General features: G+C 38.1%; 1 protein-coding gene across 7 annotated transcripts in view; it reads right to left on the reverse strand.

The window, feature by feature from the left end:
- Positions 1 to 12,192, reverse strand: part of trit1 (tRNA isopentenyltransferase 1) — a 47,829-nt gene that overhangs the window by 34,312 nt on the left and 1,325 nt on the right. For 3 of the 7 annotated variants that reach the window (XM_042075952.1, XM_042075954.1, XM_042075950.1), the window contains exons 2-4: positions 9,357 to 9,497; positions 5,462 to 5,560; positions 3,335 to 3,489 (exon numbers count right to left, since the gene is read on the reverse strand). In XM_042075952.1, the coding sequence (XP_041931886.1) occupies positions 3,335 to 3,489; positions 5,462 to 5,560; positions 9,357 to 9,497 (395 nt within the window). Of the gene's footprint in view, positions 1 to 3,334; positions 3,490 to 5,461; positions 5,577 to 9,331; positions 9,498 to 12,192 lie in introns of those variants that run through there. The other 4 variants (XM_042075955.1, XM_042075953.1, XM_042075956.1 and 1 more) reach the window with 3 other exon arrangements.

Here is a 12,192-nt window from a genome sequence, read left to right on the forward strand (position 1 = left end):
GGGTTTTTCATTGTACTGAGCAAGAACATATGCTGTAAAAATCTTGTTTTCTGTCTATTCTTTGACCATTTGAGTAAAAATGGTTTAAACAACCATTATTACAGTAAAGTAGAGTATTAAATCATTATCCATATTCATTTTTTTGTACATTATTAGTATTTAAGACAAAATACTGGTTACACCAATTGATATAAATCGGTTACACCAATTGACCATAAAACGTTTATAGCAATAGGACAAGAAATTGACACAGAAAATAGGCATCAAGGTAAACTGAATTGGATATTTTGATATGTATTCATGTCATTCATCATATTCCATATCAAATATCATTTCATAACATCAATGAAGAAACTTGTGTTCTATTTGATTTCAATTCAGTTCTCATACAATTTCAGTCTATACCCATTATTTTCAAAGAGAGTGAGATAAAGGGCCCTATTTTCGCGATGCAAAACCTGGCGCAAAGAGTATTATTATTCTGACGCAAAGTTTTTTCCTATCTTACACTTCACTTTTATTAAATAATGCGCCCAGGGGTGTGGCAATTACCGACATAAGGTGTGGTCTGGCACATGATCTAAAAATCGCATCTAAAAAGCATTATGCCACTGACCAAGAAACGCTTGGTCTATAGCGAAAGGTGCATATGAAACACAGCTGAAGACGCACTGTCACGAGATGTAAGCAGCAATTCCTCTGCAGAATAAATGTCCTTAGGTTATTTATTCATTCGAACATTATAGTGGGAAGTTTTGCTTTTTTCAGGCTATGTTTTTGCTGGTAACCCATTGTCAGTCAATATTGAAAGTAATTAACTGTGTATAACTGTTTTGTCATTGACTATGACACCACAGTGAAGTTAGTTTCACTTTACCTACAGTATATGTTTAATTAATAGACAAGTGCAGATGTGTGTAGCCTATACTCTACTCGGTTTTTAGTAAAAAATGGCTTAGTGGAATACCTGTTCCATATGGTCTTGCGTACAAGCAGATTCCTTCAAATACACTGCTGACTATCAAAATACTGATGCGCTGTTTGAAGTTGCCCTGCTTGCTGTTAAAGGGAATGACAGATGTCCTCCTCATTGGTTTAAATGATGTTAAGCCCAAAACACACCCATGACTGATTAAGAAACATAAGAGCCACCTTTTTGCGCCAGGCACCTGACGTTTGATAACAAAACCACCCCGAATGTGGACTGGACAAACTCCTAAATGTATTTACGCTATTTGCTAGTGACCATGCATTTTTATATTGCTAAATTATGGCCCAAAGTGTGTGTGAGAGAGAATAAGAGTGAGTGAAAGAGTGGGTATGATCATTTCTTAACAACCAACCAACAGCAGGATCTGCGTTCACATGCACTCTGTGGCGAGACAAGTTTTTCTTGCTTGTAAGTGGCATCCATTGGGGGACAAGAGGTACATTTTATATATACTGTAATAAATGTATTTATAATATTTATTTATAATTTGAACATACTGTTTATATACATCATAATAAAATATTAAAAAAATATTATGGAAGTTTAAATTTAAAATGAAAAGCTTTGACATTTCAAAAATCGCTTAAATTGCAATCTAATTAAACCCTTTTAAAGCTATTGTTCATGCTAAACAGTTAGTCACTATTTAAATTATAAAAATAATATAATTGGCACCTAAAATTACATACTCTTGGCCCTGAATCTGATCAAACTGGTCTCAAACAGAAAAGAGTCAAATGGTGTAACCGGTTACACCATTTGACATTTCTATTTAAAAGCAAAATTTGCAGGCATTATTATGGACAACTGTGTACACACTTTATGTGAATATGCAAACACAGTTTTTATATTAAATTGAATATTTTATGATTATTATGATTTATCAACATTTTTAAAAGGTCATACCATTTGACATGTAACCTAAGCTTGCCTGGCCATGGCCTAAAAACACTATTATGTTACTTGAAGAGAGTTGCTAACCTTGACTCATAGCAGTTGGGGTCTTGAAGGGTCCTTCTCTATGACATAATTTCCTGTCACATGATTCTCTGACATAATTCATACAAAATTGCTCCTTAAATGGTGGTTACACCACTTGACATTTTAAGTGGTTGATGTGACAGACACGATTCCCCATATTAATTCAAACATTCAGAACAATAGGGTTTCAATACTTGTATTAAATATAGAAAGGTTCTTGTGCAAGATCATGCCAGATTATTTTAGAAGGGATTTTGGAGAGAATTTCAGCAAGTGTAATTATTTGGTTCATGTTTTTGTGGTTACACCCAGTGTTGACAATTTTACCCAAATTCAGTTAATACTCTTTCAAAATTAAATAAATCCAAAACTTTAAGATTAGGGTTTGATGAAAATTATATTTGAAAATAATTTGTCAAATTATTTTTAAATTTTAACAATTTTAAATGTATGTAACCCATATGTACACAAAAAAATGAGCGTCACGTCATTGACCCATATAGTGAAAAACCTGTTACAATCACCCACTTTTGATATTGGAGCTTATCGACTGTGCATCTTAAGTTTTAACTTGACGTGAAGTCATAATCCCATAGCCTACTTCATTTGAATCTGTCCATTTCTTTCCAATTTGACCGAAGTCATATACATTTGCACAGATGTCTGCACTATTGTCGAGCAGCATTTATATTCGCCTGTCTATTGATTCATCTGTAATAGAGAATGGTATTGTTATGCCTGTCTCTCTACTGTATTCAAAACTGCAGGTGTCAGTCTACAGCTTCATTAGCATCGATAAATCGATATCAGAAGCAGCTGCCATTGAAACGTTCTTTCTTAACAGTGAGTTTTTAAATTATGGATCTCCACACCTAAAGCAAGTCTTGACTCTTTATAAACAAACCTCAAAGCAACAGTGAAATTTCGTGAAGTCAATTTTTTGTTAGGCTATGTGATGACACACCATTTTACTGTAGGCCTTCGCTATTCAGTTCACCATGCTTACGTTTTCAAAATCAAAGACTGGTTTGTGTTCTTTCTGTATTTAAAATGGCATTCAGAAGGTCAATGAGAAAGTCCACGTTCCATGCTTTCATATCAACCTAAATTAACAAGATGGTGGATCAGTCTGGTTCTATTTTAAATAAAATCACACCCCTTTCATAATGCCGCCTTGATTTCGAACTTGCGCACTGCGGGTGAGACAGAAGCGGGAATGGGAGAATATGCGTTACACAGAAGTACGTAACTGAAGAAAAACTGAAAAAAAGTTTACGCACAATTTACGCACGAATGGGAGAATTCCTCCTTTTATGAATATGGGCCCTGATACTGAAGTATCTAATAAGCTTAGGTTAGAACCTTGCAATCTTGCGGGTATCATGAGGATGCAAAATGGCTGCCATATCAGGGTCCACCTCAGTCAGCCGTCGATGCAACTCAGGAGCCCCCAGTTTCTGTAAGGCCATCTTTGGATCCGGACAACACAAACGCCGTTCCTGATCTTCATTGCCCTGCTATCAAAGAAAAGAAAGAGGGAATGGGGGAGTGGGGGTATGATGGGTGAGATATGAAAATAATTTAGAGTGAAATGACATACTGTACAAGGGTATATATCAAATACAAAAGTTAAAAATGTTCTGTACACAACAGACTATGCCACATTGTTTGGAACTAGGGGTGTAACAATCCATCAATCTATACTGATGCATCGATTTATTAGCAAACAATCCGATTTCAGCGATGTGACTCAAACACTGATACAGTACATGCATGTTTTTTTCACACCTGTTCCCATATTTTATCAGTATTATTTCTCTTGCACTCCTACACTGTAGGCAGCAGCATGCAGGCTTACTGAAGTTCACCTTGTGTGCTTGTGTCCACACATACAGTTACGGCTCCTACACACAGTTGCGTTCCGTCAAGGCATGCCAGTGGGTGTTCCCGACGGTAGCCATGCAAATGACTTGAAGTATAACCGTAATTTGATTGGTTGGTGCCGTCCGTCGATTGGCTTGATTGGCTGGTGTCGTCTGTCGGTGCAGCAACAGCTGAACTTCTCAACGCGAGCGACGGGAGAAACGCAACGGACCCACAATTCAGTTCGGCAACGGATGACGTGAGCCCATGTAAAGTGAATGGGATGCGTCTCCAGCACTGCAACGCATGCAGCTGTGTGTAGGAGCCGTAAAGAACAAAATGATTCATACCCCTGGCAAATATTGATGTAATGTTGATTTTCTCTTGACCAAAATGTTTGTTCTAACTGAAGATGACACTGCCACATGCCAAAAGGTTGTAAGACAATGTGGTAGAAACATGGAATCAAAAAAATATTTGTTTTTATCTTTAACATTTTTATGAAAAATGGCATGTCCAAAATTATTCATACCCTTTTCAAATAAATCAATGGAAACATCTTTATTTGCATTAACAACTCTCAAAAAGCTGTGCAGATGGTGGTTGATTCATTATTGTTTCAAGTGGATTTAAAGATAGCATTGCAAAAACATTAAGGTACCAGCCTATTTCTTACATGAACATAAAGCAATGACATGGACAGGCTACTGAGGTTTATTGACAGATTGCAATGCAAGTCTAAAGGTAGGCAAGCCTACCATACAGCGGGGAAAACGAGTATTGAACACGTCAACAATTTTTTCAGTAAGTATACTTCCAGTGAGGCTATTCACATGAAAATTTCATTACCATCAAATTGGCTTTGTAAAGGTTATATAGTAGATTTATTACTTCATGTTCAATAGCTGCTACCCTAATGTCAAATTGATGGCAACATAATCTGACCATTAACATGGTTGAATCATTCGTTGCGGTCACAAACTACACACATGAATAGTCGGCTTCATTTTCCACTGTACGGTGGCTATGTATGGTAGGCTTGCCTACCTTTAGACTTGTCCAATTGTGCTTTATGTTCATGTAAGAAATAGGCTGGTAACTTAATGTTTTTGCAATGCTATCTTTAAATCCATTTGAAACAATAATGAATCAACCACCATCTGCACAGCTTCATCTCTGAGAGGGTCGTGAATATGAAAATGAGACCAGTAGTTTGTTTGGAGTCCGTAAGCAGGTTTACTAAATATTTAGCAGACTTGACAATGTTGTAACATTAGTAGACTACATGAAGGGCATGTGCGTCTTAGTAACTTTTTTGTTGTAATTTTTAAAATTCTAAGGGGAGAGCCTAACAAGTAACAAGCAATGTTTGGCCCCATGTCGCTAGTGCTCCATTAACATGTATTACGTCATCTCTGTTTCCATTCACACTGGTAGTATGAACACTGAGTAGGGTAGCCAAGTAGCCTCTCCAGTTTGTAGTCTGAAAACGCCTAAGGATCACTGGACTTTTAAAAAACATTCCATGAAATGATGCTGATGGGACAATTTTCAGGTTGTTTTTTAAATGTCAATTTTCTTCAGAATACAACACAAAAGTTGAACACACAGAGACATAGTGCTTACTCTAGTGTCCACCAGCACCTTCCACAGAAGGGACTCGATGTAGTAGTTGGTTCCTCCCACGACTATGGGCAGCTTCTGACGCTGGTGCAGGTCTTCTATGTGCAGCATTAAGGAACTAACAAAGTACAGGAATCCATTTACATTTACTGCAAAAACTATTTATCTAATAAAATCTTACCAAGTCTTATTATGACCGCAGCTCAGCAAAGCAGCAGTCATATAGGTTTTATTTAGTCAGTTTTTTTCCTTCTGGATTTTTTCTTTCTTCAGTAATTTTTTGTCAACGATTCCTGGGATACTGAAAGACCGGGGTGCACGAAACTTGGTGGGCATGTAGCCCCACAAGGATGACACGGAACCATTGTTTTTCATTTTGATCTGTCGCCCATCCGCCGCACCGGGGCCCCCAAAATGAGGGTAGGCCCTAGGCCGGACACAGTTTTCTGTGAAGATCTCGAGAACTGTAGGGCCTGGTGTAGGGACAGCTCCTATAAACCTCACAAGAGGCGTCCTTACCACACCCGGAAATCCACACGCCACTATCCAACCTAAGTACAGTACTTGTCTAGGGGTAAATAAGCTAATGTGTAGTGCACTGACGTGACAAATGGCAGATGTATGAATCTAGTGGTGTATGCAGCCAGGGAGAAACAGTGTGAGGCTTACCTGTCGGGGCCAGCCCTGTCTTAGCCCGATGGCAGCCAGCACAAGCAGCGATAGGTTAGTTTACGGGAAGCTGTGAAAACAGCCTCAGATGGATGATGGTCGGTAGGCAGTTTTAAACTACGTGCTTCCACGACGGAGCCCCACAAGCGTCCGCTCGCGTCGGTCGACGTTGGTGTTGTGTCTGAGAGCGAGCAAGCCCCCATGCATCCGGTTATCTCCTCTCACAGAAAACACAGGTGCACACCAACACACTGGCCCCTGGTACATGGGATGTGGAAGTGTATCATGTAGGGTCTACACTAAAGCACTAGACTATTTCCTAACACTAGGATCACCAATTTCGTATGTTGGTCTCAGTTGCTAATGGCAATTATTCATTCCCTTTGACACATGAGAAACATTAGAGTGGACAGTGTTGCAGTGGCTTTCATTTTTTTCTACAAATTCTGACTTGCACTACATACTTGGTTTTCCTCTTACTTTGTAACTTTTTCCACCAAATGTATGTAATAAATTACTTTTTGTTCAAATTCACTTTTGGTGTGGTCTCCCTATTGCTCCACCATGTGGAGCCATGTGCACCATGACAAATGTCTTATGATTTAAGTTACATGCACACTGTCTGGGAATTAGTAAACTATATGCATGTGGGCCTACTAATGGATTTAAAAACATTACATGTATATTAGTTGATGTTGAGAAGCTTACATACTACTCCACCTGTGTTTGCCCTGAATGCAAAAGTCTACCCAGGTTAATATTTCTTGCACTTTATCACAATACTAAAACGTCTGATATTTTAGTGATTGAGTTTATGTACGACACTATATGAACACTGATTTCTTTCTAAGATAGTTTTGCAGTAGTCCAACTTCTCCGGTGTGAAATAACTAGACCAGCATCTTTGCAAAATCAATGCTTCCCCAACTTTTTTGCTGACGCAAATGTAATCAACTGAACACCACATTTGACATTACTAGTATACTGCTAAGATGAGACGCTTAGTCTGTGTTTTAAGATAAAATGCAGAACTTCGTTAACGAGAGATAGGACAACATTGTTACGGTCTTCCTTCCCATAAGTGACATAAAGGAGTAGCCACCTGTTAATGTAGCTTACGTTATGACGGGTGTTTAGAGTTTGACTTATATGTGGACGAGGAACATGCATACGAACAGGTTGGCATATTTAGAGAACCGATTTGTAGCCTTTAAGATACATACAACTTTTAGAACAAAACTCAATATCCAACATGACAGTACCCAAGGCTATTTCAGTGTTTTCAAGTAGGCCTAGCTTCAGATAGTTAGCTTCAGACAATCCCAAGTAGGCTACTGTATATTGTCTACAGACACGGTAAAATAGGCTACGAGTTTGATGTGCTGCGTGGCGCTCAATAAAACCTTAAAACTAAAGAGTCAGGGCTAATTGTATTTCACCAGATACATATTCCATCTTCTCCCCTATTTAAAGTGTAAAATATAGGCTATCCATTTCGCACTGACGACTTCAATTCTCCCTTTTACGTGTTTAGACAGTGTTACCCGAAGATTCTAAGAGACATTCGCCTAGAAATGAACAGCTGATCGGAATGTCATTATTACGTTCATGACAGGGCCATGTCAACCCATCCCATATCCACTCATTTGAGGTACAGCGCCACCAAGTTAAAAATAAAAAAGCAAAAATGAGGCGATGAAATCGCAGGTATGTTTGGTTGACATGTTCAAAACTGCACGGAATTTGATGAGTAGGATCACTATGACATCCTCTGAATGCATGCCAACTACAATACAATAGATGAATATATGTATACATTTAGTGACTATACACCAATCGGCCTGTAGATGGCCGGAACAGAGTTTTCTGCTAATATCTCGAGAACCGTAGGGCCTAGGATGACCAAATTAATGTTGGATGTTGGTCTCCAGGGGCCAAGTCAACACATCCCATACCCACTCATTTGAGGTATAGCGCCACCTAACTAAAAATTAAAAGGCAAAAACGAGGCATTGTAATCGCAGGTATCTTTGGCTGAGAGGTTCAAAACTGCACAGAATTTGAAGTGTACAGTAGGATCATTGACACCCTCTAAATGCATGCAAGTTTCGTGGGATTCCGTTCATGGGGGGGCCATATCTACGATGGGCGAGAAGTGCAAAACAAATTTACATTTGCGGATGCAAATTTCCAAAGTGCAAAAGAAATTTACATTTATAGGTGCATTTTTACAATGTCCGAGCACAAAACTGCAATCTAAAACAAATTTACAACTCTGTGAACATTTTTACCACGGCCTAACACTTTTACAAACTTCAATACAAATTTACAAGCAGCAGAATCTGACGGAAACAATACACATGAAGTAGCCTACTTCTTGCATTTTTCGCGCTTTTATGGCTTTTCCAGGGGTGTTCCCTAATGATGACGTAAGGTGATTCGTTTGTGTCAGTGTCAAACGATACGTGTGCAGTTCAGCAGATAGCCATTGATGGTCTGTGTGTGTGTGTATTTCCAAAAAAAACGGTCAGCTGGTACTTATGCTTAAGAACTTGCCACAATGTCCCGAACACTTTCCCTGGCCACACACACACACACATACAGAAGCACACATATACACAAAAACAAACATACACTATGCACACACTCATTTGCATACACAAAAGTAGGGGATGGAATAGGAGATGGAGACAAATTGACAAGCATGATTTATTTTTGCGGAGAGAATGTGCAGGACTGGGCGGCGGTGATATTTTGTATAGTTTTAGCAACTTTTTCAGTGAAGTTAGAGGAGATTATGTTGACATGCCGTTTTTATACATGAGTCTGTGTGTGCGTGTGTGTGTGTGTCCCATCTTGGCATGCATGCTAGACGTGACATTGGGCGTGTGGCTACAACTTCGATTCTACATTTGATTTCGAAGTTTGAGACTGTGAAGTCATTTCAATCTATATTCGACCGTGACACCACTAGTGTTTGATGATTGACTAAGTGCCATGTCATCAACTTGGTTGTAAAAAAACACAGGTTGTTGATTAACATATTTAGTCATTGTTTTCAAGCGAAATTATCCCGATACATACCTATAAGCAACACCTTCAGAATGGGTAATTCAAATCTATGTTTATGCTGGGAGTGTGGTTTTCTGACCTGTACCCACCGACAGTTAATGTCTTAATCCTCTCAGTCCCTTATCAACTTACACCGCTGCCAGTGCTTGAAGGATATGAGTTGAAGAGCATGGTTTCTGAAGTCCACCACTGTATAGCTGTTAACCAGTGGGTCCAAGAAGCTGATCATGTGATGTGGACACTGAGCCCGCTCCTCAGCAGTGACTTTATTGGTTATTATGTCCAGTCCTTTATAGACCTAGAGTGTAGAAAAGAGGAAGAGAAAAACAGGGATGAGTTCTTGCTGAGAGGAAGCATTGGCTTAAATATGGTCAGTCAATCACACTATTATTTATGTTTACTAGTGCAATGCTCCTTCAGACATGCTAAGACAGAAAACCTGTAGCCCAATTACATGCCCGCAGGTAGGCCTGCTTTAAAAATAGGTCAAATATGATCAAATCAAATATCAATAATGAATACTAAATATCATACATTATATTAAATGTGCAGTGAGCAGAATTTAACCATGGATGCATGTGACATTTTTTGTACAGATCAAAATGACATAAGCCTAGTTAAGGCTATATATTTAGCTTATTGAATAACTTGATAGAGAAGGACAATTCCATGGAAAATTACGTTTTTTGTAACATCCATAACGCCAATAAAATGTGATGGTATGATGTGATGTGAATGATTACATGAATTTTGAGCATTTGCTATTTTTGGCTGAAGAATGTACATGAGAATTGGATTGGATTATTAGGCTACTTATTCTATCCAATTTTAGTCATATGTCCCCTCACACTAGTTAAAATAGTAGCCTACATTACTGTTGTGTACACGGTTTCCTTGTCTAGACAGGGATACACATTTAAACTGAGTGTGCCTATCTGAGAAATGTGTGGCTTTTAACGTCAATTGAAGCAAAATGTGTCCAGATTAGTTCGGCTAATTTTGTGTCAGGTAAGTGTATCTCATGTTCTCAACTGGTAACCTATGCCTAGGCTATGTTAACTAGCATCCTGTGTTAGCCAGTGGCCACAGTGTGTCACACTTCAAATTTGTTAACTTGTCATCAACAGATGGTAACTTACAAGCTTTTCTAATGATAAACTATGCCTCTTGCTTACAGTTGGCTATAAAGCCCATCTCCAGGCTACCTGTGATGTTGATTACATCCTTCTCCAGTAAGAATAGTGACCATTTTAAATGAATGTGTCTAGTGAGTCTGAATTACGTTAACAGTTTCTTTATGATAGATTAGGACAGATTTATTTAGCATGGATTGTAGCCTGCTGTCCACCAAACAAAGATGGCAACAAGCAGTATAAGCGAAATAAACAATCAGAATCAGAAGCTTTATTGGCCAGGTTTGCGTAAACAAACAAGGAATTTGACTCCAGTTAATTTTTGCTCTCAAAATACGCTCACTTAACATATAAAGAATAAAAACAGAGGAGTAAGAATAGTATGAGCAGTAGGATATAGCTGTCTATAAATATATTTACAGTATGTACATTTGTAAATAAATAAATAGCACATTATGGGTGGGATAGAGTAGTGCAATTGGGTCAGTAGGACTGTAACAATAGACCAAACTCACGACTCAACTTACTTCTATTTTTATCTTTTATTTTATGAGATGACTATAATTTTAAGAACCTTATTGTTTGTTTGTGAAGTGACCTTGGGTGTCATGAAAGGCACTTTAAATAAAATGTATTAATTTTATTATTATTACATTATTATATCCTGATATAAAGAGAGAATATATTGAATTTCTGCAAACTTTATGCAGATTATAGCCTACTATTACAACTCTACCTCTTTAATTCAGCTGTCTGGTTGGAAATATTGTAAAAAAGTAGCATAGTTGGCTAGTTTACCATAGTCTACTGGTTGTACTGTTCAGTTTCCCCACGTGTGTTTAAGTTTCAAGGTAGCCTAATACTTTTTCTCCTTGGGACAGGCCCTTTCGAGCCCTTTCGGATAACATTGGTATTGAGATGATCAGTCAACTTGAATGCAAGAGTTTTAAATATAAATATAGTGCAAGGCAGTTCAGTGCACTGATAATGTAACAATATTGTAGTTGTAAGATTGAAGTATACATGAGGTAGATGAGCAGAACAGTGTTGACCGACTTTGTTCAGTGTAAGGGCTATTTCTGAGCGTTCAACACTGTGACATCTTGGAGGAAGAAGCTGTCTTTGTATCGGCTGATTTTGGCAAATAGTGCCCTGTATTGCCTACCAGAGGGAAGGAAGTTCATGAGTGTTGTAGCCCAGTTGTCGTTGTGCGTTGCTGGTGTAGTGTAGCTCTGTACCTCGCACTAGTTGGGGTTAAGTAGCCTAGCATACAAAACAAACTCCATAGGGTTTCTGTTTCAGTAGATACATGTGATTTGTTTGCATAGTGTTTTGTTAACACACATTTTGGTCATTTATACTAATGTTATCTTCCCTGTATTTTTTTAGTCCAGATCGTCCCGTTATCATTATATGCTCCAAGACCAAAGTCAGCGCCCAATTCACTTCTATTGTAGCTGAAAAGTCATGAGCAACAGGCAGATGCAAGACATAGTGTACGAAAAGGAGTAAAATGCTATGTTGTGTTTCATCTGAGGGGGCGCTAAAATCTATTTTTTATTGTAAATGTTTATTTTGGTGTTCCCAAAACACCTGTAACTACATGCATTTATTCTGTTAATGAGACTTGGGACAATATTTTTGCATGTTTTTTCTGAAACTAGGGACTTCTATAAAACCAATAAGACAAACTGTTACAAACTTTTAATGATTGAATCATACTGAGAACATGTTTGTCTTCCATTCTACAAAGTTTAGTGAGGCTAGGGATAATACTTTTTAAGATATAAATGTCCAAAAATGGCCTCCAAGATAAGGCCTTTTAGAGAGTGTAAACAATCAAGGGCAAAAAGTCTATGA

Source organism: Alosa sapidissima, chromosome 21 (assembly GCF_018492685.1).
Source record: "Alosa sapidissima isolate fAloSap1 chromosome 21, fAloSap1.pri, whole genome shotgun sequence".
Classification (NCBI taxonomy): domain Eukaryota; kingdom Metazoa; phylum Chordata; class Actinopteri; order Clupeiformes; family Clupeidae; genus Alosa; species Alosa sapidissima.